At 44.0% G+C, this 24,146-nt stretch overlaps 2 protein-coding genes across 5 annotated transcripts in view; both read left to right on the top strand.

Annotated features, from left to right (window-relative positions):
- Window positions 1-17,502, top strand: part of AK7 (adenylate kinase 7) — a 43,744-nt gene extending 26,242 nt beyond the window's left edge. Inside the window, exons 13-18 of the mRNA XM_019552481.1 lie at window positions 8,473-8,601; window positions 9,426-9,494; window positions 11,413-11,610; window positions 13,464-13,684; window positions 15,621-15,779; window positions 17,359-17,502. Of these exons, the coding sequence (XP_019408026.1) occupies window positions 8,473-8,601; window positions 9,426-9,494; window positions 11,413-11,610; window positions 13,464-13,684; window positions 15,621-15,779; window positions 17,359-17,397 (815 nt within the window). The 3' untranslated portion in view covers window positions 17,398-17,502. The remainder of the gene's footprint in view (window positions 1-8,472; window positions 8,602-9,425; window positions 9,495-11,412; window positions 11,611-13,463; window positions 13,685-15,620; window positions 15,780-17,358) is intronic.
- Window positions 17,503-20,233: 2,731 nt separating this feature from the next.
- The window catches only part of PAPOLA (poly(A) polymerase alpha), a 75,095-nt gene continuing 71,182 nt past the window's right edge, over window positions 20,234-24,146 (top strand). For 2 of the 4 annotated variants that reach the window (XM_019552482.1, XM_019552485.1), the window contains exon 1: window positions 20,235-20,447. In XM_019552482.1, coding sequence (XP_019408027.1) covers window positions 20,440-20,447 — 8 coding nt within the window. In that variant the 5' untranslated portion in view covers window positions 20,235-20,439. Of the gene's footprint in view, window positions 20,448-24,146 lie in introns of all 4 variants that reach the window. The other 2 variants (XM_019552483.1, XM_019552484.1) reach the window with 2 other exon arrangements.

Below are 24,146 nucleotides of genomic sequence, written 5' to 3' on the forward strand. Positions count from 1 at the left end.
CAGGGCAAGTAGTTGCTGTTGCAGCTGCCCTCGCTCTGCAATAAGGGATGTTATCTTAACCTGACTCTCCGCTAGGAGGGTCTCTAGTGTTTTGTCTGCTCCTTATCTCTTTCCGTCTGCAGACCCTGCACTTGCTCTCCTAGCTCCTCAGCCTGCCGGGCCCTCTGTGCTTCTAGAGCTAGCTGGTCTTTAGCTTCCCTCAGCCCCTGAAGTTGTTCTTTATCCGCGGCCAAGGTTGCCTCTCTATCCCGGCTATCCTTCAGGAGAGCCTCCAGGTACTGGACCTGTTCCCGTACCTGTTTGTTTTCAGCCTCCAGAGTCTGTATCCGGACTCTTAATCTCTCACTCTCCTCCTTATCTCTGAATCTCCCTTTCTCTTTGTCTGCCGTCAAGAGAGTCATCCTCTCCACCTCTTGAGCTATCAACTTCATATTCTGATCGGTTTGAATGTGGCCCTCCTCTGGCTCCTTTTGTAATAGGGCACCCAGGCTTTCACTCTGTAAACATCTCTCCTGGGTTTGCCCTCCCTGCTCTACAAGGCCCTTCTGCTTTTCGCCCCCGATCCCCGGGAACCAGGGCAGTTCCTCGGCCATCTGACTACCCATTTCGGACACCCTATGCCCGCCATCTCTGAGCCTCTGCAGCTCCTCTGTTAGGGTTCATAACTCCTCCTGTAGCTGCCCCTGATTTCCCCTGAGGCTCGCCTCTTTTGCCCGACTCTCAGCCAGGAGTGTTTTAAGCCTCTGAGCCTGCTCCTCGGCGCAGGTCTGGCCGGTCTCTAGGGCTTGTATCCGGGCTCGTAGTTCCTCATTCTCTTGCTGGCAACCGGCCAACTCCCTTTCTGAGGTGAGCTGGGATGTCTCGCCTTTCTCCACAACAGCTTTCACCTTTTCATACTGTTGCTCCCAGAACTTCCTCAACTCCTTGAGTTGAACACGGTTCTGGGTGATCTCGTCCTGGAACTGATCTACCATATGCTCGGCCTTCATGCCTCTCGCCCGCCAACTCTCCAGGTCCTCATGGAGGACTTTGTTCTGCTCCTCAAGAGCCTGGATCTCCCTCCGCAAGGTTGTTATCAAATCCCTAGATACTTCCAACTTCAGTTGTAACTGCCTTTTCTCCTTTCCCGGGGTTTCGCCGGCCTCGAGGACCTGGTCCCTCCAGCGCCCCACTTCTGCCTGCATCGCACAGAACTGATATTCTCGCTCCTGACTCCTTTTCTTTTCGCGAGCTATCCGTTGCTCTACTCTTTGCGTCCTCTCCGCCTCCTCCGCTAGGAGGCGTCTAATTTCTTTTGCCACCCCACTCTTTTTGCCCGGCGACCATTGTCGTTCCAGGGCGGCGGATTTTGCCTCCGCACATTCTCTCCAGATGTTCGCCACTTCTGACTCCTGCCTGAGCTGGACCAATTGCTCTTCCAGCTCCCCAAACATCAGTCGGCACACAAGGTCTTCCAGGTTTTCCCCAAGGCCCTCTAGGGCTAAATCCTCACCAGCCTCTTTCATTTCCATTATGGACTCGCCCTTGCTGCAGCAGGCTGAATAATGGGCATCCATGTCCCCAACCACATCCATCTTGCCCTAATCTCCTGGGTTCGTTTCCCCTCTATAGGGTCACGGGTTCTACCCCGCCCCATGCACGGCCGATTTCCCGGCCAATGCACCACTTGTGAGGGAGTGGGGCCTAGGAGCGGCCATGAACTCCCTAGCGCCCCCTACTGTCACGCAAGGTGGACTCAGCACCCTCAGATTCTCGCCCGCCACGACTTTGATGATAAATAGTTTTAGATGGGAGGCTGCCTTTATCCCCCCGGTGAACGGTACGTATGTTCCTGCCCCTACTCCGTATGGGGTACCTCTCTGCACCCCTGCCTGAAGGGCTATGCGTGCCTCCTTCCTCCCCTTTAGCACGCCTCAAGCCTCGCACCTGTTTGTGGATGATATCTGGTCCTTGTGTCCCTATGCCCTGTCTGGCGCCTCTGGGCCTGTCTCCCCACCAGCGCCCTTAGCCTGGCGCCCTTGGGCTTGCCTCGTCCAGGTACTCTTTCAACACCTCGCCCCTCTCAGGGTCTTTTGCTGCGCCTCTGGCACCTCTCGCCCCTCTCGGGGTCTTTTGCCGCGCTCGCCGCCCACTCTGGGGCCTCTCTCACCCCTCTCAAGGTCTTTGGCCGTGCTCACACGCTTGCTGCCCCTCACGGGGTCTTGGCCGCGCTCACCGCACCTGCCGCCCGCTCTGGGGCCTCGCCCACTCTGGGGCCTATACTGCGCCTCTCACGCCGCACGTTTCCCGCGCTTGGGGCTCAGGCGGCCGTAGCCGTGCCTGGCCCCTTGACCCTTTCTTGGGTCGTTTGCCCCACTGGGCAAACTGCCGCCCTCATGGGCTGGGGTCCAAGCCCCTGTACACCGCGCCACTCTGGCGCAAACAGTAGTGCCCCACTGGCACCGCTCCTGTGCCACTACTGGGCACCTGGGGCCCCCAGGTTATTGGGGAGCTCCCGTGAGGCCTCCTCTCACTCCTACAACCTCACCCGGTCCTCTGGTTCACTATAAACACAAGCCAAGCCCAAACGGCTGTAACGAAACCAACAAAGAGCCTTCTCGCTCGTAATGCAAACTCCAAGCCCCTCTAGGGCTCCCAACCTTACCTCCCTTTAGGGTGTTCTCATCCCTGGCATCATTGCAGCCAGTCAGCAAGGTAAGGCTGCCACCACCAACTCAGGCCACTCAGCTCTGCCGCAGAGCTCCTGCTCCTGCAGCTGCCAGAAGGGAACTGCTAGTCAGGCTCCGGCCTGGGCTGTTTGTAAAGGCCCGGCCCTGCCCCCTTCTGGCCACCTGACCTGCCTGGTTGCCCTGGTGATTGGCAGCTCTGTCAATCTCAATCCCAGTCACGGGGCACCTACGTGACCTCGTGACACTGTGGCAGTGAAGATCGTGTTGTCAGAACTGAAGAAAGTAAGAAGTGCCAGGGTGGATGCCCTGAGCACAAATACTTACTAAAGAACAGGACAGAAGTCGGGGAGCAGGATGCACAGAGGGCAGGAACACTGTGATTTATCAGCTCTTGTCAGTTCCTATTGGCTGGGTGTGGGACAAGGAGCAATCATCAAAAACTGCGCCCCGCAGCAACCGGAAGAGAGAGGGAAGAAAGTGAGTTTGAGAGAGACCAGCAGATGTAGGGAGAGGTCATTGAAGAGAAATGTTATTAGTAGATGTTTAGGATTGTGAATCCCAAAATATAACAAAGCCAGTAGGGAAATACAAATCGCCCAAACAAGGAACTAACATTTGCGGAATGGGGCTGAGGAGGGGAACACAACTAGGTTACAAAAAATACAACGTTAGCCACCTAAGCCCAAGGGTGAAGGGAGGTGGGGGAAAGGGAGGGAGGGTGTTCACGGCGCTGAGCGAGAAAGAAGATAGATGCACACAAACCCATACAATGGTCTTCAATGGTAGAGGAAGTAGGTCGAAGGAAGTGTCTCAGTCCATATAGAGTCTCATTGCAGGCGTCCTCTTTGGGTGTAGCGGGGTTGTCCATGGCTGAAGAATCCCCTCAAAGTGAAGTCCATCTGCTGCAGAGGCAGGGTTCACTACACTAAAGAAGAGAACAGCAAAGATCACCCCAGCAGGGGTAAAGGGACAAAAGCAAGGAGCTTTCTCCCTTTGAGACTTGAAGGAGTCTCCACGCTTACCTGAAAGTGAACAGTCAAGGAGAGACGATTGACGGGACCCAGGGATGGACTACTCACACCACAACCAACCAACCTATGGTGGAGAAGACAGCCAAACCATGACTGCAGACCAGGGCGTTTGTGCAATTGGACCCTGCAGCCCTCAGTGACACTTAAATGTTTAGTGAAAGGGGGCTCACCAATACCCAGCCTGTAAATATCCGATTATCAAGCATATTTTACAAGGATAATAGCTGAGTGGGGTGGCTAGCCTCCCTCCTTCTTTATTCTAAGTACATGAAGTCATGGCAGGAAAGTTTGGGCAGACAAGCTAGACAAAAATACTCTCCCATAAATCTGGGCAGGAATACCCTTAATACGCCCACTTCAGGGAGTCCTGATCCTCTCACCATGTGAATAGAGAGACATGTAGAATAGGGACACTCCCACATTAATCATGGAGGGCGTCTTGAGACTCTCTGGGTTAAAATATGGGAGGAACATGGGGAAGGGGATATACTTCTGGGGTCTGTTACAGACCTCCTAACCAAGAAGACCTAGATCTTGAATTCAATAGAGAACTGGCCAAGGCCACATGTTCCCAATGTATGATTGTCATGGGAGACTTCAACCTCCCTGACATCTTGTGGGATGAGTGCACAGTCAGGTCTGACCGGTTGTGTAACTTCCTCACCTCTACTGATGACCTGTACCTAACGCAAGAGGTCTATGGGCCAACTACAGGAGAGGCACTGCTGGATCTGGTCCTGGCCAGAGGGGACAATCTAGTGAATGATCTGAGGATCAAGGGCAAGCTTGGTGACAGTGACTGTAATCTGATTACTTTCTCTGTCCAACGCAGGTTGGGCAAAGCCCTCAGTAAAACAGAAATCCTCAACTTTGGGAAGGCTGACTTCCACAAACTCAAGAGACTGGTCAGTCAGGCACCAATGGACCATGGCCCCCTAGGAAGGGGAGTCCATGAGGAATGGTTGTTCCTAAAGAACTCAATCCTAAATGCATAAGGGAAGTCCATCCCGTTCCGCAGGAAATGCAGTCAGAGGGTAGGGAAGCCAAGGTCAGGCTAGCCACCGGAATCAAGGATAACAAAAAGTCATTCTTCAGATATGTGGGAAGTCAGAGGAAGAACAAAAGCAACATTGGCCCCCTGTGAGATCAAATGGGGCAGCTGACGTCTGACGCTCAAGAAAAGGCCAATCTCCTAAACGATTACGTTGCATCAGTTTTCCACCCAGAATGCAAAGCAACCAGGGCTCAAGAGATGGGCCCACAATTGACATCTATCAAGTGAGAGAACACCTCGAGAGGCTTGACATCCACAAATCTGCAGGCCCAGATGGATTACATGTAAGAGTTTTAAAAGAGCTGGCGGACATCACAGGATGCTCTGTGGCCAAGATATTTGAAAGCTTGTGGTGCTTGGGTGATGTCCCAGAAGACTGGAAAAGACCTAATGTGGTCTCAGTCTTCAAGAAAGGGAAGAAAGAAGATCCAGGGAATTACAGACCTATCAGTCTGACATCCATCCCTGGAAAGATCTTGGAGAAAATTATCAAGGGATCCATCTGCAACCAGCTAATGGAAGGCAACCTACCAAATGCCAGCCAACATGGTTTTATTACTGGAAGGTGTTGCCTGACCAACCTCATCTCCTTCTATGACCAGGTAAAACATTGCCTCAACAAGGGAGGCTAGGTTGATGTCATTTATCTGGACTTCAAGAAAGCCTTTGACTTGGTCTCCCATGATGTCCTCACGACCAAGCTGGGGAACAGTGGCCTCGACCATCTAACAGTCTGATGGCTGGGGAACTGGTTCCAGGGTTAGACCCAAAGGATAGTAACTGATGGGAACAAATCAACAAGGTTACAAGTGGAGTCCCCCAGGGCTCAGTGCTTGGGCCGGTACTCTTCAATATCTTCATAAATGATCTGGTTTTGGGTGGTAGATGTAGACTGGCAAAGTTCACGAACTACACTAAACTGTGGGGGAAGGCAGTCACACTGGAGGACGGGATGGGGATACAGGCCGACCCAGACGCACAGAGTGCACAGACCAAAATCTGATGGCATTCAATGTAGACAGATGCAGGGTATTCCACCTTGGGAGAAAAAAACAGCATCGTACTTATAGGCTCAGAGGTGCTACGCTCGTTAGCACTGCAACCGAAATGGACTTGAGGGTCTTGATTGACCACAAGATGAACATGAGCTCCCAGTGTGATGCCATGGCCATCAGAGCAAACCAAACTCTGGCATGCATCTACTGAGGCATCTTGAGCAAAACCAAGGACGTCATCCTCCTGCTTTGCTCGGCCTTAATGAGGCCACAGGGGGAGTGCTGCATCTGATTTTGGGCCTCTCACTTCAGGAGGGATGCGGATAAGCTCGAGAGTCCAGAGGACAGCCACCTGTATGATGAAAGGCCAAGAGAGCAAGCCTTACGAGGAGAGGCTGAGGGACACGGGACTCTTCAGCCTGGAGAAGAGAAGGTTCTGGGGGGACGTGGTGGCTGCCTATAGGTGTATAAGGGGGAGGGGATGCATCAGGACCTGGGAGAATAGTTGTTCACCAGGGCTCCCCAAGGGATAACTAGGCCCAATGGCGACAAACTTCTAGAAGGCCAATTCAGACACGATATAAGGAAGAACTTCTTTACAGTCTGAGTGTCCACGGTTTGGAACAGACTTCCCCCAGAGGTGGTGCAAGCACCTACTCTAGACTCATTCAAAAGGCATTTGGATGTTTATCATGCTGGGATCATCTGATCCCTGCAGACTTCCTGCCTCTGGCAGGGAGGATGGACTTGATGATGTCACAAGGTCCCTTCCAACCCTTAATATCTATGAAAATTGGGGTGCACATAAAAAACTGGTGCATGCTCCATCTTTTTTCCTTATATATATCTACATCTATATCGATATAGATAGACAGCAGAAGCTTTGTTATCTGGCACTCATGTGGAATGGGGAGTGCTGGATAACCAAATATGCCAGTTACCTGAGAGGCTCGAACAGGCACCTTTGCCTGTTCGGGCTGCTGCCTCTCCTGTTGCATCCGGTGTGCCACCACCTCTCCCACTGCACTGCCACCCCTCTCACTGCATCAGTGTGCTGAGGGACAGGGAGGGGGTCCTACACAGGCTGCTATGCCCCGGGCCATGGGGGGTTGGCAAAACTAGAAGTGCCACAGTGGGCGCTTCCTGTTTCGGTTTTACCTTACAAGCCATCAGGCTGGTTAATAGAGCATGCCAGTTTGTAAGGTGCCGGATAATGCAGTTTTTACTGTATATATCTATCTATATAGATATATCTATATAGATATATATAAATGGGAGTGACTCATGGACGTTGCTTCATTGTTTAAAATAATGAAAACTTATACTCAAAATATTTTTACTACAATGGCTTATAAATATTTAACTAAGCCATGTAAAAGCTACATAAAAAGAAAGGGAGGGAGTTGAAGTCAGTTATTATGGGAGGAATAAAAAGCAGGACATTTGGTTTTATTTCTAGGACACTTAGTTTCATTGCTATATATTTGTTCAGTGACCTTGTTGAAGTCACTAAATCAAATACCATCTCAGTTTACCTATCTACAACTAAGAATAAGGCTCTCAAATAGGTGACAAAATAGTAGTGTTAAATGAAAGTGAAAAACATGAATGTAAACATTTTTCAAACTCAACATTTCTGTGATTTTTCTTTCTATAAAGGTTTCTGAGCACTTTCAGGTAGTCAGAGAAAAAATCTAAGTGTTTTAAGTGATATTATGTCACCATGCCCTTACCAATGCATTGTCCCAACATTCCTCATTTATTTTTGGCTCTATTGATTCCTTGATAATATAAACATTCTTAGAAATACAAATGAAAATACAAAAAAAGTCCTTCATTATATACCTAACAATTTGTACTGTATGGCGTTCTTAAAGCATTTGCCACACTGTTAATTTGTAGTGGGGCAAGGAGGTTTTTTTGACACTGGGAAATTCTAGTGTCAAAACAAACATGTTGTAGAAAAAAGTGGGGTGGCACATGCACTGCCCGAAACCAGAGTGTGGGTGGCCAGAGCCACACTCCAGCTGCCAGCCAGGCTCCTCATGCCCTAGTCAACTCTGCTGGAGTCCTGGGAGACCCCCAGGTAAGGCTTCTGGGGCCACCCCAGGTGCTGTACCCTACCCCACCTGAGCAACTTGCTGCACGCCAGAGCATGTGTACACGGGTGTTCCCTGGGGACGAGTTGCTGCAGCACAACTATGAGCCACTGCTGCTTGTCTCCCAGGAAATGCACATATGCGCTTTTCTGGGCACACCCCATGGCCACGTCTACGTGAGTGTGGACATTTGGTTCCCTAGGAACAACCAGCAGCTTGTGTATCTGCTAGTCATCCCAGGGGAACGCCTGTGCCATGTACCCTCTGGCACACAGTAGGCTACCCCAGGTGGGGTAGGGGAGTCTGGGACCAGCACTAGGTTGGCCTCAGCAGCCTTATCTGGCGGCCTGCCACTCGGAGCCTGGCCAGCAGCTGGAGTGTGGCTCTGGCCAGCCAGACTCCGGTTTTGAGCGGCATGGGCTGCCCCTGCATGAGCCACTCTGCTTTTTTTTTTTTTGCATGGGTTTTACAGACAATTAGGCTTTCTCAGCTATTAACACAAAGACTTTAGGATATTTCTGTGAACCTATTAGTAAAATAATTCAGATATTCATCCTCTCTATAAAGCAGATACAAGTTGACTGTATTTGAATGTATATGTTAAGTTACCTTTTGGATTTTTAGGTCGTTTAGATGATCATCATGTGATTAAATTCATGAAAGAAAAGCTAAAGTCTATGCCTTGTAAGAATCAGGGATATGTTTTGGATGGCTTCCCAAAGACCTATGACCAAGCAAAAGATCTCTTTAATCGTAAGTTTTGCTGTACTTGGTATTATTATTATTGTTGTTGTTGTTGTTATTAGGGATCTGCTCTCAAGTTCCTAAATCTGTAAACATTAGGGCTGCTTATACATGTGCTTGAAGGTGGCAGGGGTTTAGGAAGGTTTAGTTAGATCAGTTCCTGAGCTGACTGTTCAATTAAAACACCTCCCTGCCACATGTGTTAAGCCTGTGCACGTTTAAAAAAGGCCATGGGATACTTTATCTAAACCTCATTCAATGAAGTCTAGTTAAAGTATCCTGCGGCCATTTTAAAACATGCAGGGGCTTAATACGTGTGATACTACTTGATTATTTGAGTCTGCTCCAATGTGGTTTTGTTCTAATTAGAATGCCAACAAGCACGTGTATAGGCAGTCTAAGAGACGTAGCCATACCCTTGGAAGAGAGTTAGTATGAGTATGTCTGTCAGCACATTGAATTAAATGCCAACTAATTTTTTACGTTGACAGATTCTGGGGTAGCTGACAGGATCTTTGTCAGCAGATCTTCAGTTAGTTATGTACAATATAAAAGTCTATGTAAGTAGAGGATGTACCAGGCTCATTTTGAAGACTAAAACCTTTAACACTTTTAAATATTGGAACTTTGCCAACATTTCCAATTTTTATTTAAAAGTATCTAAATGTTTACTGAATTACTTACCTGCCAAACTTAAAAGTTTGTGGTTATGACTTGGATTTATAAAGTATTGGTATTATATAAAGGACTGACATTGTTACTAAGTCTTTTTCTCATTGTATTAAGTAGCAACTTGAGATGGCAATGTTAATTGTGTTTTACTTTTACTTTAGTTGAAGATGAAGATGAAGAGGAAGAGACCAAAGGCAAAATGCCTCACTATGATAAAATAATTATTCCTGGTAAGATTTGATATGCTTGCTTAAATAAGCATATTTTTAAAGAGCACTTTAATTATTAGCAAGTTTCAAAATACCACATTTTTCTTTCATTCCATTGAACAAAAATAGTTGCCTAACTGACATAGTACTGTTGCATCTTGTACTGGAAAGCAAATAAATTAATATCTAATTTATGTGGGGAAAATACCATTAAATACTAAATTATTACAATAGTAATAACTGCCATGTTTTGTTACTTATTCCAGCTGTGGTGGAATAATCATAAAAATCTACACCCAGATCTTGGCAGCTAAAACAATCAATTTAAACAGACCCATTTTTACTTTTTAGCACCATGTCCTGAAATATAGTATATTGCTAAATTGATTTTGTGTTTTTATAAAATTTTATATCTAAAAATGTACTTTTGGACTTACACATGCAGGGTCAAATCCCTTGGTTTCTTTACTTTCTTTAATTTCAGTGTGAGTTTTGTCTGAATTAGGACAGATAGCCATGGTACAGTCTGATTCTGCAAAGTGTTCAATGTCTCCAACAATACAGTGACCTACTGGCTTTACTGGAAGATGAAAACACTTTGCATTTTCTTCAAAACATTCTTTCTTTCTCTGATGGAATTAAGTGTACAGTGGTCCTTATAATCAATGTAACAAACATGTGAGCCGAGATTTTTAGGCAGGCTTTAACATTATGAAGATAACAACTTTTGAAGCAAACAATCTTTTTATATTAAATTGACACATTTTTAAGTGAAACTGTGAATAAATTGTTGTCATAGGCTGCAGATATCACTTTGTTCCTGGTAATAGATTTTCCACATATGGAGGTAGAAAAAACATTGTTCTGGAAAAAGAAGAAGAGCCATTGTCTAAGTGAAAGCTGTGTTCTTAACCCCGGACTGTGGTTAGAAGCCTGAGTAGGCTTGGAAGCATTTCTGTTTCTTTTCTGAAGATCTGTTTATAGTTGGGCTGTGTCTGGTTTTTCCCAAGAAATGAGATGTCACCTCCTGACTTTGTTAAACTGCTTCACCATCTTAGAGTGGCATTAAAAATCATACTAAATAAGAATATGAGAAAATATTATGATAAAGGAGGCAAATTAGTCTACACTAAGGCAAAAAAATCCTTTGACTTTTGCTTTTTGCCCAAGAAAAAATTGCCAGGGTTTATTTATTATTATTAATAATAAAAATATGAGGCTATTAAACTTATATAAAGTGAAATTGGTAAAAGAGATGTTTGAAAGCCTGCTTTTTTCCCTTCTGTCATTGTAGTGTAGGCAACTGGTATAAAATTATATTGTGTCGGACATATTTTTTTCTGTGTATTTCTCAACTACATGAAAGTTTGCTTAGGCAAGAGCAGATACATTTATGAAATTAAAAATCCCAGTATCGTAATTGATAGCTTGAGCACCCTTTGAGTACAATGAGTTACTAAGTTTTTCAGTGCGATTAATTTGAGTAGCGTGTCCAAGGAAATAAATCTTTTATAGTCACCTGTTTAAGGTATTTTGATTACTGTGTACAGTTCTCTTTTGAGCCTTAGATTTAGATTCTGTTACTGTTAGTCAAACCGTGAGTAGTCTATTGCTTCAGGATAAGCCTTTATGAGATCAGTAAGTAGGGGTGATAAAGGGTATTCTGTAGCTTTGAATTTAACTTCTCAATTTTACTGAAATAATAGGATTTTTTAAAGAATATTTTTATTTATTATTAAATATTAGTGAACTGCTATAATTTAACAGTTTCAGTAAGGCATTCCCCAATGCAGTTTTTATGGAGATTTGAATTCAATTTCTGTTCAGTGCATACTGATCTTTTCATTAGTTAGGAATATGTTACTTAAAAATAATAGATGCTGTAAGAAGAAAATTATGATATTGCCTTTAACTCTCAGAAATATATTTTTCATTACAGAATTTGTTATTTCTTTGAATGCTTCTGATGAATTCCTAAAGACCCGAGTAATGAATCTTCCAGAAACTGTTGTTGCTGGAACTCATTATACACAGGACCGATTCTTGAGATCTCTGAGTCTCTTCAGGGAATTAAACACTGAAGATGAAACTGTTCTTAACTATTTTGATGAACTTGAAATACATCCACAGTTTATAGGTATGTAATAGCAGTCATTTATATATAAACTGTTAGAAATATAGTATATTTTTCTTCCATAATTTTGCAAAAAATAACCTAAATATTTTTAGTGGAAGCTGTAGAACAAATATAAATAAGACTGTACGTACAGCATCACTGGAATATTCGTTCACTATTATAGATGGGAAAATTGCACCTACTCAGAAACTCATAGTTTATCTATTTTAGCAGTCCACTTTTCTGGATGTCCAGGTAATAGCGCTTTCCAAGAAAAGGTTGGTTGTGCATGCTTAAAAGAAAAAAAACCCAGAGATTGTGATTTTTTCTTTTCCTATTTTGAATGGCGATTTAATGTCATGCTTAGGTTACTGCAGTGTTTCATATCTGATGACTATTCCAGAACTCGTCAAAGGAGTCATCCTGCTTGTTTCTTTCAGATACATCACGTCTGTGCTTCACGATCTTCACTGGTTTCTAGTTGATTTCCATGTGCAATTTAAAGGGTTAATTTTCATTTTTAAAACAAGAAGCTTCATCCTGGTTACCTTAGCAACTGTTTCTGTCCTTGGATGATAATGCTACAAGTTGCAATCAGCTGAGGTGTACAAGCTTTCAGCTTTCTGTTGTAAACAGTAGAGGACTAATGGGAAGGATAAGTTCAGTGAGGGATCTTCAACTCAAATACTTCTGCTGATCCTATCTCATGGCGCCCTGTTGGTCCATCAAACTCCAGAAGTCATGATCTGTTGATCAGACAGAAAAGCCTGATTATTTCCTTATATTTCTCCTGGGGGAAATGTATTGGCTGTTTTAAGTTCAGTGGGAGGATTTAATTTTGTTAGAGGCTAGAGAAATTTCCTTGGTGTTCTTTTTTTATCATTGATCCAAATTACTAATTATATTTTACAATGATTTTACTATCAGCTAGGATGACCAGTTAAAAGAAGTTTTGTGTAAAATGTGGTCTTGCAAGTTTTTTTTTTTTTTAAATGTCTGCAACATGGTTAGAACAGAGAACTGGGTATCAAGATTTCTAGATTTTGTTCTTTTCTCCAGTGACTCATTAACAAGTGTGAATGTTACTTAAATTTCTTTGTCTGTTTTCTCATTTGCAAACTGGGGCTGACAACACAGGCATGTTATGTGAGGTGTCATTAGTAGCTGAGATTATGGAATAAAAGATTTTTTTATCTGTGAAAAGCAATGTTATAATTCTTAACAGGGTTTTGACTCTGAAGGTATCTGTATGTTTCCCACATTTTTTACACCAAATATTGATGCTAATTTAATCTTTTATTTAAAAAGTCAATTACAATGTTGAGGTTCCTGAGTATCTTTGCCCTCTGGCTGTCCCTCTAGCATGATGGTGGGGGTCTCTGTGCATCAAACTGATGAAGTCCTTATGTTTAGGGATGTTCACCTTCTTCTGTAGCTCTTTTCTGGTTCACAAGGGAATCCACCAGGAGGCACCTCATACCAGTAGCACTGTTCCACCTGGCTGTTTTAGGCAAGGTCACGCAGGCTGCAGTCCCTGCAAAGCCAGTTCAGGACTTGGATGGAAACCTCAGTGGTCAGTGGCACCCCCTGGACAGAGCTCACACAGCTACAGGCATCGGAAAAGCAGGCAGTGGCAATGGCTTTGGCACTGTGATATCTTCCAGCCATTTTGTTGATTTGTCTGCTAGCGTCTTCATCCCCTTCTGCTGCTACTTCCTAGAAAATGATTTCTTCCTCCTTTGCCTTCTTCTACTCAGCAGGCTTACAATAAAGGAAGGGTAAAAAAAGTAGCTGGGCCAGACTCCCACCTAGACTCCCCAGCCTGTTTCTGTTCTTGTGTCACTGACTCAGCTTTTTCTCTTTGTGTTTGAAAGATGTAGCAAAGTTGGAGGATCCAGAGAACAGAGTTCTTGTAAAAGAGATGATCAAAGAAATTGGGGAGCCTCGAAATTATGGTTTGACAAAGGAAGAAAAAGCAGAACTAGAACATAAAAAGGCAGAAGAACGCCTTGCCAAAGAAGCTGAAGAGCAAGCAGAACGGGATCGTAAAGAGGCTGATGAAAGGGCTGAAAAGATGGCAAAGTGGGAAGAATGGGTAAGCTAGCATATACGTTTGTGCAACTTAATTATTTATGCACTTTAGAAAATAACAGAAATGGGCTTTCTAGCTGCCTTAAAATTTTACATTACACAAAAATATTTGACTTGGGCCTGCCTCTTATACTTGGTTAGAATCATGCAAACTGTTTAAAAAGCATACATCTTCCCTCTGTTTTTTATATCAAATCATATATTTGGCTTCATATCACATCACAGAGTGCATTTTAATGCCCAAGTTAAAAAATCAAATATAGGTACACTAAAAACTATTTTTGTCACGCTACCATCAAAATACCTGTAAAAGATTTTTGATGACTGTGTTTTTCTTCATGGCTTATACAACTCCAGTGAGATTGTGCAAATACCAGAAGCAATCAGAGAAAGAGAAATGGGGGAAAATAACTTTGCAAGACACTAAATAAGCAGGGACAAGTAATGTTATAACCTAGGGCTGTCCAACTGGCATCTGCTTCTCCCACTGCAGTGGAGCAGGAAAGGCCCTGTCAGGGCTAGGGCCTGCATAGCCCATGCAGTTGGTGTGGGCGGGTGCCAGGGATCTACCCTGAAATCGTATGGCCTGTGTAGACTGTGACCGCCAGCTGCGCTGAAGTTAGACAGCCTTCTGTAACCTGTTGGGGCACGGCTTTACATCCTCCTGAGGATTCTGCCACAGGTTGGCAGTTTTCAGCTATACCACAATGGAACCACACCAAGCAAGGCTTTCCAGAAAGTGCACTGAATCAGAATAGGTCCTGTGTGCATTGACCATACCATTTTCTGGTCTAACTTTTGCTCTACTTTTGGACTGCTCCAACCAAAGATCAGGCTTAGGGGGTTATATTGCAGGTGTCTTGTGCTGTTTACAAAGTGTGCTATCTGGATGGTTCTGCAAATCTAAGGTATTAGAAGCTGTTAGCATCTCAGTAGGGAGCCCTATTAACAATGTTTCAGTTACCATGTTGATCCCATGAAATGAAAAGTGATTACTATGATGTCATTTTTTGCAGGTACTGAAGTAAATTGACAAAACTGAGAAAAATTCTTTCGTGGTGCCAAGCATTACTAACAATTAGCTGCTATTTCTTACTATTTGTAGCACTACACTATAATATGATCTTTTTAAAATAGGTAATGTTAGAGAGATGAGGTAGCCATGATGGTCCAGGAATTATGCAAGGTTATTTCGTAGGGTGATATCTTTTATTGAACCAACTGCATAATTGGGATAGTTAGACAAGCTTTCAAATGCAAGATGTTCTTTTTCAGACCTTGCCTTCAGAAACTTGTCTAACTCTATCCAACTATGCAGTTGGTTCAATAAAAGATTATCTCCCTAAGAAAATCTTGTTTCTCTTTTTAGAATAGTTATTTCTTCCTTAACTTCTTAATGAAAACATTGCATTTTACTCCCATATTACCTTGCAAAATCTTGATTATCTACCAATAAGAATTGATGATCTATCAATTATCTGCAGTATGAATTCTCAAGCTATAGAATCATAAGAATTTCCCTGCTAAATCAGACCTGTGCTCTGTCTGATTCAGCACTGTCTCTAACAAGGACCTATATCAAGGGCTTTAGATAAATAATCCTTGCAGTGAATGGCAATAATTTGTTTGCCTTGAACTTGCAAATAATTTAATCCTTGTCAATTTTAACTGTGGAAGATGTGTTCAGAATCTTAGATGGTAAAGAAGCAGACCAAAATTCCCATTATTCACCATGCTGTATTCTTTCTCTGCCCTTATTAACTGATACAACTGAATATTAGCAGTAATATTCTGCTAATGATTTGTTTTAAAGAAATTGCTACTGTTTCTAACTGATGCATTTTTTCCCTATAAGCCACCACTACAGATTTTAGCAAATGCTGTTTTGTTTAGGAATGAAATTTTATTTTCCAAATTCTTTCTTTGCTTACTACTTGTAGAACAAACATTTAGAGGAAGTAAAGAGGCAAGAACAAGAATTACTTGAAGCCCAGTCCATTCCACTAAGAAACTATTTAATGAAGCATGTCATGCCAACGCTTATGCAGGGGCTAAATGAATGCTGCAAGATCAGGCCTGATGATCCTGTTGATTTTCTGGTAAGAGTATAATTATGTTTTTCTCAGGTCTTTGATGTATTTCAAGGAAAAAATATGCTTAAAACTACAGCATCTCTTTGGTCACATAATGCATTATAAAGTAGATTTAGGGCATTGTTCCTTTCCCATTAACTTAGACAAGTGATTCTCAATTGTTTTAGAATTGAGTACCTCTGAATAGATTTGAGGCACCCCTCAAAATGCTAGTGTTTAGTTTTCACTTGGTTTTGTTTTTGACAATAGAAAAATAATGGAGCAATTCTTCTGTGGCAAAGAACTCAGGATTGTAGGGAAAGACCACAACAGGTTAAAAGGTTTTTAACACTATGGATTCCTATTTGAAATTTCTGGGTTTATCACATGAATCATGTTTGCACACACTTAACAGTGCTGTTAAGGCACCCCAGGTGCTGTGGCACTTTGGTTAAGAATTGCTGACTTAGACTGTAGATATATGAATGTAGAGGCAAAGTTTGAAGCATAAACCTAAAGCACGTAACACCATGGAAGCTGTGCACATACAAGCACATTGTGCATTGGAAAGCACGAGAAACAATTAGGCTCTTCACTGAAAGGTATTGAAAGCTTAAATTTGCCACCTTTGGGGCATGTTTAAATTGCTCACTGGGCTTTTTTCACATGTTCATAGCTTTTTAAAATTAGGACTGGTTGATTTGCCACAGGTTAATTTGTTCACATGTCCATGGCGCACGGGAGCAGAAATAAGCCCAAACACATTAATTTCTATAGTTTATGAAACCAAAGACCATTATGAAAAGTACAGGAGGTAGATAGCTAATCAAATGATAAGAAACAGTCTAGTATGGGCATCATGTCAATGCCATGTCAAATGTACTGCATGATGTTTTGGGGATGGAGTAGACCTCATCCCACCTCTGCCTCACCCACTCACTACACAGGTTATCTAGCAAGGTAAATGACTTGCCCAGATAAATTAGGAAGTACCTTACACAGTCAGTGCCATCTGTAAACATCCGACCAAGTTTATGAGTGAGCCCTAAAAGAGGAGGTTCTAAGTTGTGCTGATGATTCTTCCATTTGATATTAAATCCATAAACAAAAAGTATTGACTGGATAGAGGAAACCTCATCAAATGTTTTAATTAAGTCAAGGCTTAAAACAAATGCGTTACTTTAGCCAATAAAAAGTGGCTCAAAAACAGTGTTCTTGCATTGTTGCTGGCTTCCCAATGGTTTAGACCAGACTGACTATCTGTACAGAGCAAGGGGTGGGGCTTTTATCTTATTAACAGGTATCTTAGCAAAAAATGTTGCATATATTAAGGGAAAAAATGGGAAGTAAGATGTATGTGGTTCTGGATTTTCTTTTTGCAGAAAAAGAGGAGACAGCAGTGGGTCCTGTAGGTGGTATTGTATTGTATAAATAGGGATGTTGATAATGAAAAAAATTCTCATAGAAACTGATTGAATATCGATCAGAGCTTGCATCTGGGAGCCATTTAATATTTTCTCCCATTTTGTGTAGTCATGTTATCCAATACTCTTCTGTCGTTTGAGATTTGGGAAATACTTAACTTTTATCGTGTTGTTGTTTATAGGCAGAATATCTCTTCAAGAATAATCCTGAAATAGAATGAAAGAGTACTGATACATGCAACATCCTAACATAACTTCTAGCACTATTAAATACAAAGGTAGAACATTTCTGATGTATTTGACAATAAATATTTGAAACAATTTTTGTTTAGTCTCTTACGTATAATTTACACTTTTTTCTGACACTGTTACTTTTACGTTTGGCAGTACTAAAGATAGTATTTACTGCAAACCTTGTTGCTTAAAGCATAATAGTTGTAATGGCAAATCAGTTATAGTACATACTAAATTGAAATTGTGGGCTACAATAATCTAATAACACTTCTCCTTGAAGAAAGACTACTGGGATCTCCCTCCTTAACTTGCTCTCTTTAAGTCAAGTCAGTGATGTGGACCAACTGATGAACATTCTTGTCTTTTCCATATCCATAGTGGAAGGAGCCTTGTCCATAGCAAAGCTGTATAGCTCCTACCCTCCTGCCAAAGCAGCAAGCTCTCTCCTGTCCTCTGCTGACTAAGATATAACTAGGATAATACAAAGGATTTCAGTTTAATGGTTTGAACTTCTCTGTCAGGCAAAATGAATAAATAGGAGTTTTGATCTGGGCTTCATTCTCTCCAGCTGTCAGCCAAAAACACAGAGCAAGAATGGCCAACCTGCAGTGCACATGCTACATATGACACAGGCAGTGTATGTGTGGCAGGTGAAAGACCGGGGAGGGGACAGGCAACAGAATGACAGGTATGGCAAACAAGAGCCGACTGGGCAGGGAGTGCAGGATAGGAAGTAGAAAGCAGAGCTGCTAAGCAGGCTGGAGGAGGAGATCAGGGTGGCATTTGGGGAGGATGTGTGGCTAGCTTGTGGCACATCTGCCAAAAAGGTTGTGCCCCTCTGAGATAGAGAATGAAGACAGTGCTGCTGTATTCCATCAGTATGTGTTGCATGCTGGCCCATGAAAGTGCCTGGGAAGATACATAGTGGCTCAATATGATTTTGCCATTACTCTTCTATGCTGCTTTTTTATTATCAGTACTTAGTGTACGTCTCAGAAGACATTCACCGTATCTATGCTATTAAAGTTCAATATATTTTCCTAAGATTGTTGTACAGGCAGTTCTCAAAGACAAATCTGAAGTTTCTGGCTTGTTCACAGTTCAGTTTGTGACAGTAAATAGATAGCTTTTCTTCAGTTACCATCCAGCTGATTTTTTTGTAATGAATGTATATATTGCAGGGAAGTACAATCTTTATTGAGGTTATACTCATGTTCATCTCTAACCATTTTTATGAAACCAAGATGATACGAACAATTTCCTAAAGCACAAAGCATGCTGACTGGGGCTATTTGGAAAGAAAAGGAGAGAAAAAAGGTTTCTGGGAAGGACAATGACAGATCCACTGAAAACATATTTTCCATTTATTAGATGTCATACAATTTAATACAGGCATCCCACAAGCACAGGAGTTAGGGGTGCAGCTCCAGAATCAAAACTTTCTAGACCTTAAATGCTGGACGCTGCAAGTGGAAAAGGAACAGTGGAAAAAGCCCCAGTTGTACCCTGTTCACTCTCCCTGTCAGTATCCACTCCCTGGCACTGTGTCACACAGGCTTATTTGATGTGCCAAGTGGATCATGGGCTTCAAGCCTCCCTTAATAAGGAAGGTCACCAGGGACACATCAACTGAGTTCAGGGGCCAAATAAAGACAAAACAGGAAAGGGAGTGAGGGTCATAGGCTGATAAAAAGGGCGCTAGAAGGGGACACCACACAGAGTACATTGACTAGCGTTCACTGCCTCCTAAATGCCTGTGGACGCCAACCAGTGAAACTCCGCCCAGAGACGCAAGCACAGAGGAGTGACAGATGCAGCCCCAGACCCCCCTGCGTTCCCCACAGCCAGAGCCTCCTCCCTCTTCCATTAGATGGCCAGCTTAGCTCGAGCTGGCAGGAGCCTGACCAGGACGTCCCAGGGTTTGGTGGGACCGTGGATGGGGAGCTCTTAATAGCAGTGCAAGAAGCAGCGCAGCCAGAACCTTAGCCCGAGGCTCTGGAGGCAGAATGGGGGCTGCAACCTGTCACACTTGAGGCAGCTGAGCGCCAGGGTCCCCTCTGTTGGTAGAAGGGGCAGGTGCCAGGGATATCCCTAACATGCACTAGATGCATGCCCATGGCAATGGCTCCATGGAGGAGCCTTCCGGCCAGGTTCCCCATGCCAGCCTGGAATAGAAACTTGTCCACCCAGGACCCTTGCTCCCACCTCTGCCCAGGGCATCTCCACTTGTCAGGGCAGGACACAAGGATGCAATACAGAGCACCCATTTTAGTGCCGGGGGCAGTGGGCTGTTTGACCCACCTGGTACCTCCCAGCCTGCTTAAGTGGTGGCAAAAGGGTACTAGGCAAGAGTCTGACTAGGGTCTGACTCAGCCAATGGCAGCTCTTATGATGCAAGTGAGCGGATTCAAATGTCCTTAGTGTAGCGGCCGGGCTTGGGCACGTGGTGACACTGCCAGGCAGGGAGCGCGCACCTCCCAACACAAGACAACCACGATCTCGCGCCCCTGCACCGCGCAGGCACAGGCTGGCGGGCGGGCTCCGCCCCCGAAGTCGGGGGCTGAGCTCGAAGGCACGCCCCCACCCACCTCTGCCCTAGGCCCGGCCCAACCCAGCTTTCTGCGCGCGCGCGCGCCCCTGCCCGGCGTCCGTTAGCGCTTTGTTTTCAAACGTCCTTGCCGGCGCCGGCCGGAACTACATTTCCCGAACCGTCGGCCGGTCTCGGCACGAGAGCGCATGCGCGAGCGAGGCGGCGCGCTCCACGTCCGGGGGTGGCCACGTTGCTGCGTGGGCTCTCCCGTCCCCCCCCGCGCTGGAGCGCTGCTGTGGTAGCGCCCGGCCGCCATGTTAGGAGGCCGGAGGAGAAGAGGAAAGTGAAGCGGCGGCGGCCGGGCCTAGGAGCGGCTTCTCCTCCTGCCAGGGCCTCGCCCGGCCCGTATCATGCGCACGGCCTCCGCCGCGCGGGGGCACGAGTGACCGGTCCGTTAGCGGCGGGGGGAGGGCAGAGCGGCGGCGGCGCTGGAGAGACGATGCCGTTGTAAGTTGGAGCCGCCCGGGCGGCGCGGGGGCCTGCGCTTCGCTGGGCCCGGCCGGGTCCCTGCGCCACCCGCGGGGCCTCCCGGGTGCCCCGTGCGAGGCCCCAGCCTCGGCCCCTCTCGAGGCGGGGGCTGCAACCACGTGAGGGTGGGCCAGATCCTCGCGTCTCCTCCGCGCCGGGGCTAGGCCCGAGCACCTGTTTCGGGGGAGCCGCGTCCCCTCCCCCGCAGCACGAGGAGGAGGAGGGAGGCCTAGGTGTTGTGGAGGTGCAGCTGTTTGGGCTGTGTGACAGGCTGCGGTGCGCTCCCTCCACTCCCCAAATGCTCGCCAAGCCTTTTTATTTGTTAGACCTATTTATTAGATGGTCTGATAAAAGATATAATCTCTACCACGAGTTCCGATTCCTTCTTCCAGTCCTTTTACTGCCTCCACGGGGGAAGAAAAAAGCTGGGTGCATTTTTTTAAGCCCATCAAGCTAGAGTCCCTCCTGCCTGCTAACAGCTGCCCCTCATCCTCTTCCCCCTGCCCCTGCTCTTCTGCCTGCACAAGCCCTGAGATCATGTACAGCAGCACATTGAGGAAAGCATCTTTAATAAGCATCATGTTAGCTTTGTTTCTTCCTCTGGTGTCTGCTTTTAAAAGAGGCAGTTTAAGGAATGGGAGGCTTTCTGTGGGTCTGTTCTCACCTGTCCTAAGCCTGCCACTTGCATTGAGTTCCTTTTTATCCAAACATAGCGGATGGGGAAGTTAGTTTTCAGTGTTTTTGAATGACTGGGCTTGTTGGGGCACTGGAGTTTTTGATGGTGTTGAATAAAGATATACATTACAATAAAGAGGGAGGCAGTTAGTGGTGTTAGTCTGAAGGTAGACAGGGTGGCACCTTAGAGACTAACTTGTCTCCCTGTCATGTACCTGCCTTCTGCCCAGGTGTGTACAAGATCTTGCATATGCTGTCATCAAGGAAAAGGACACTAACTTTTTTTGATATTCTTTTATTTTTTCTTTAAGGGTCCAATCAGGACCCCCCTGTATGAGACACTAAATAATAACCCATGCAATTTCTGCCTCAGGTAAAAATATTAGGGTGTTGATAATATAACAGGCAAGCTACAGGGGGAATATGTATCGTGGGGGGGGGAGTTCAGACAAGGAATATTAAAGAGAAGTTTTGCCACCGTCTACTTGTTTGGATAGAGTATGGTTTTTGAGCTAATCTTTTTTTATGATTATCATTGTGGCAATAGTGAGTGAAATATATTTTGTTGGATCTGTTTCATTTCAATGAGTGTTTAGCAGGCCTGTAAGTTCTTTATAGCTAGAAGATGTGGTTTATGTGTCTAGTTGGTCTCTGAGGTTGATAATGGTGACAACTGATCAGAAATTGGTTTCATAGGATGGTTATTGTTTCAAGACAATGAAGTTAAAGAAGTATTTCTTTTGAATATTGTCGCTTCTGAATCCGTTTTTAAGCTGCATTGGTGCATACGTATGATTTAGGGGAGTCCTAAATGCTACGAATTTCAGATCATGTGCAGTGGTAGGTCTGCTGGTTGAAGTTATCATGCTGCCTTATCTTTAAAGGGCCTGATACTGATTTGTAAAAAAAAAAATTTCTGTACTCAAACCTGTACAAATTTCCCAGCTTATGGGTTGTGTTAACATATAACATGGAACTTTATGAAGTGAAATGTATGTTGGTACATTTACACAACTTAAATGCATTGCTATTTTGTTGTTTAGGAATTATTAGCAGTTTAACGAACCCTCTTATATTTAAAAAAACTTGAATTGTTGATCTCTGCTGTGAACTCTGTACTCTGTCTGCCTGATAAATAAAAACTTCAGCCTTTTTCTTTAAACTTCATGGCTGTGTGATTCATAAATTCTAATCATGGTACAAATTTATACTCGGTATACAGCCATGATTCCAAATAAAAAGTTATCACTGAATTTATAAAGTGTTACCCCTGACTTTAGTAGGCATGGGGAAGCTAAAATCCCATATTTTTTTGAAAGCCTTTGAAGCTACTTTTCACTGTGTGTTCATGTTTTCCTCCTTCTTTTCAATCCAGTGGGCCATTGTGTGCCCTATGGGCAAAGGGAGAATAAATCTATTGATATGAAAGTTGAGTAAGCACATTCTTGCGTATGGGTAAATACCTCTGGTTCTCTTAAATTGTTGTCTTTTGAGGGGTGTGTGTTGCTAAAATAATCCTGAGCTTTTTTTAAATTTTGTAGATCCCCATTTTGCAAAGCACTATATACTCTCAAATGTAAGAACGTCAGCCCCAGCGGGTAATTGCTCTTTAGTCTGAAAATATGTAAAAAGGTGCAACGTTGTGTTAAGAGTATTAAGTGAAGGAGAAACTCAAAGAATATAAGCAGTATAACATTACAGCTATATGGCACAGAAATGGGAGTTCGCACTAAGGTACACAAATGGGTGGGGGGTTGCTATTTAACAACATTTAAGCTAAATAATTTTGCTATGAACAAGTTCTACCTTTTGCCTTGGAAATGTATTCACAAAAAAGTGATGGAATAAATGACAGTGTAGGCTGAAACTGGAGACCAGTTTCTGCATTTAAGAACAAGTTCCAGTAAAAAGTTGTTTATACACAATGTATATTCTTTGTAATGTCAAAAAATAAGGTATTGGAAAAGTAAGAATCTGGAAATAGACTTTACCTTGAGCTGAGGTAAACACAGAAGTTGTATTAAGTTAATAAAACATCTTTGCAGTTCACTTTTCTTTTCATTTGTTCTTAATATTGAAGGTAGGCCTCTCACCCTTTTATTTCCCTTTATTTGTCTTAAATGAGAAATTTAAAAGCTAAATAATCTATTAATAATGACTAAGTTAAAGTCTAGGCTTTTAACTTAAACCTCTTAACACTCCACTATTTTATAGCACAGTTTTAAGTGGAATAAACTTTTAAATAAAATAATTGCAAGTAAGCTTTATTAATATAAAAGCACCAAGTTGTGGAAGGATACATGGGGTCGTATTTGAATGCTCATAGCTGATATTGTGTTAAAATGCAAATGAATACTGTCACATGTTCAACTCTTTTTACAATTAGGGTTTATTCTTGAATTCATGGTCTTATATAGCTACCTTTTGTTATTTTTTGGAATTGTTTTAATATATTATATCAGGGCTGTCCAGCTGCTGGCCTGTGGGTGACATACAGCTCCCAAAGAGTTCATTTGTGGCCCCTGGGCTTCTGCTTTACTGTGGGCTTCATATTGCTCTGGATTTTTCGTGTCTCCTGCAGCAGGGATGGGAAGCAGCAAGACAGTGCAGGTCAGTGCACGGGGCACAAAGGCCAAGTGCAGAGGTGGGGGTGGTGGGTACAGTGCAGGGGGACATCCACTGAGTATTGGATGGCCTGTGAACCTATGGCTCATCCTGGTGTGGCCCACATAGCACATGGCTTGTGGAGTCTGTGGGCCTCAGCCACTTGGAAATTAGACAGCCCTGCTTTATAAAATCAAGCTTAACTTTATTTTCTATCTTACTATCGTAACAAAATATGAAGCGTACCATTATTTTTGAGCCATTCAGATTCTATATAGTTTCATAGTTTCTAGGGTCGGAAGGGACCTGAACAGATCATCTAGTCCGACCCCCTGCCATGGCAGGAAAGAGTACTGGGGTCAAATGACCCCAGCAAGGTGTTCATCTAACCTCCTCTTA

Source organism: Crocodylus porosus, unplaced genomic scaffold (genome assembly GCF_001723895.1).
Source record: "Crocodylus porosus isolate Cpor-Errol unplaced genomic scaffold, CroPor_comp1, whole genome shotgun sequence".
Lineage (NCBI taxonomy): Eukaryota > Metazoa > Chordata > Crocodylia > Crocodylidae > Crocodylus > Crocodylus porosus.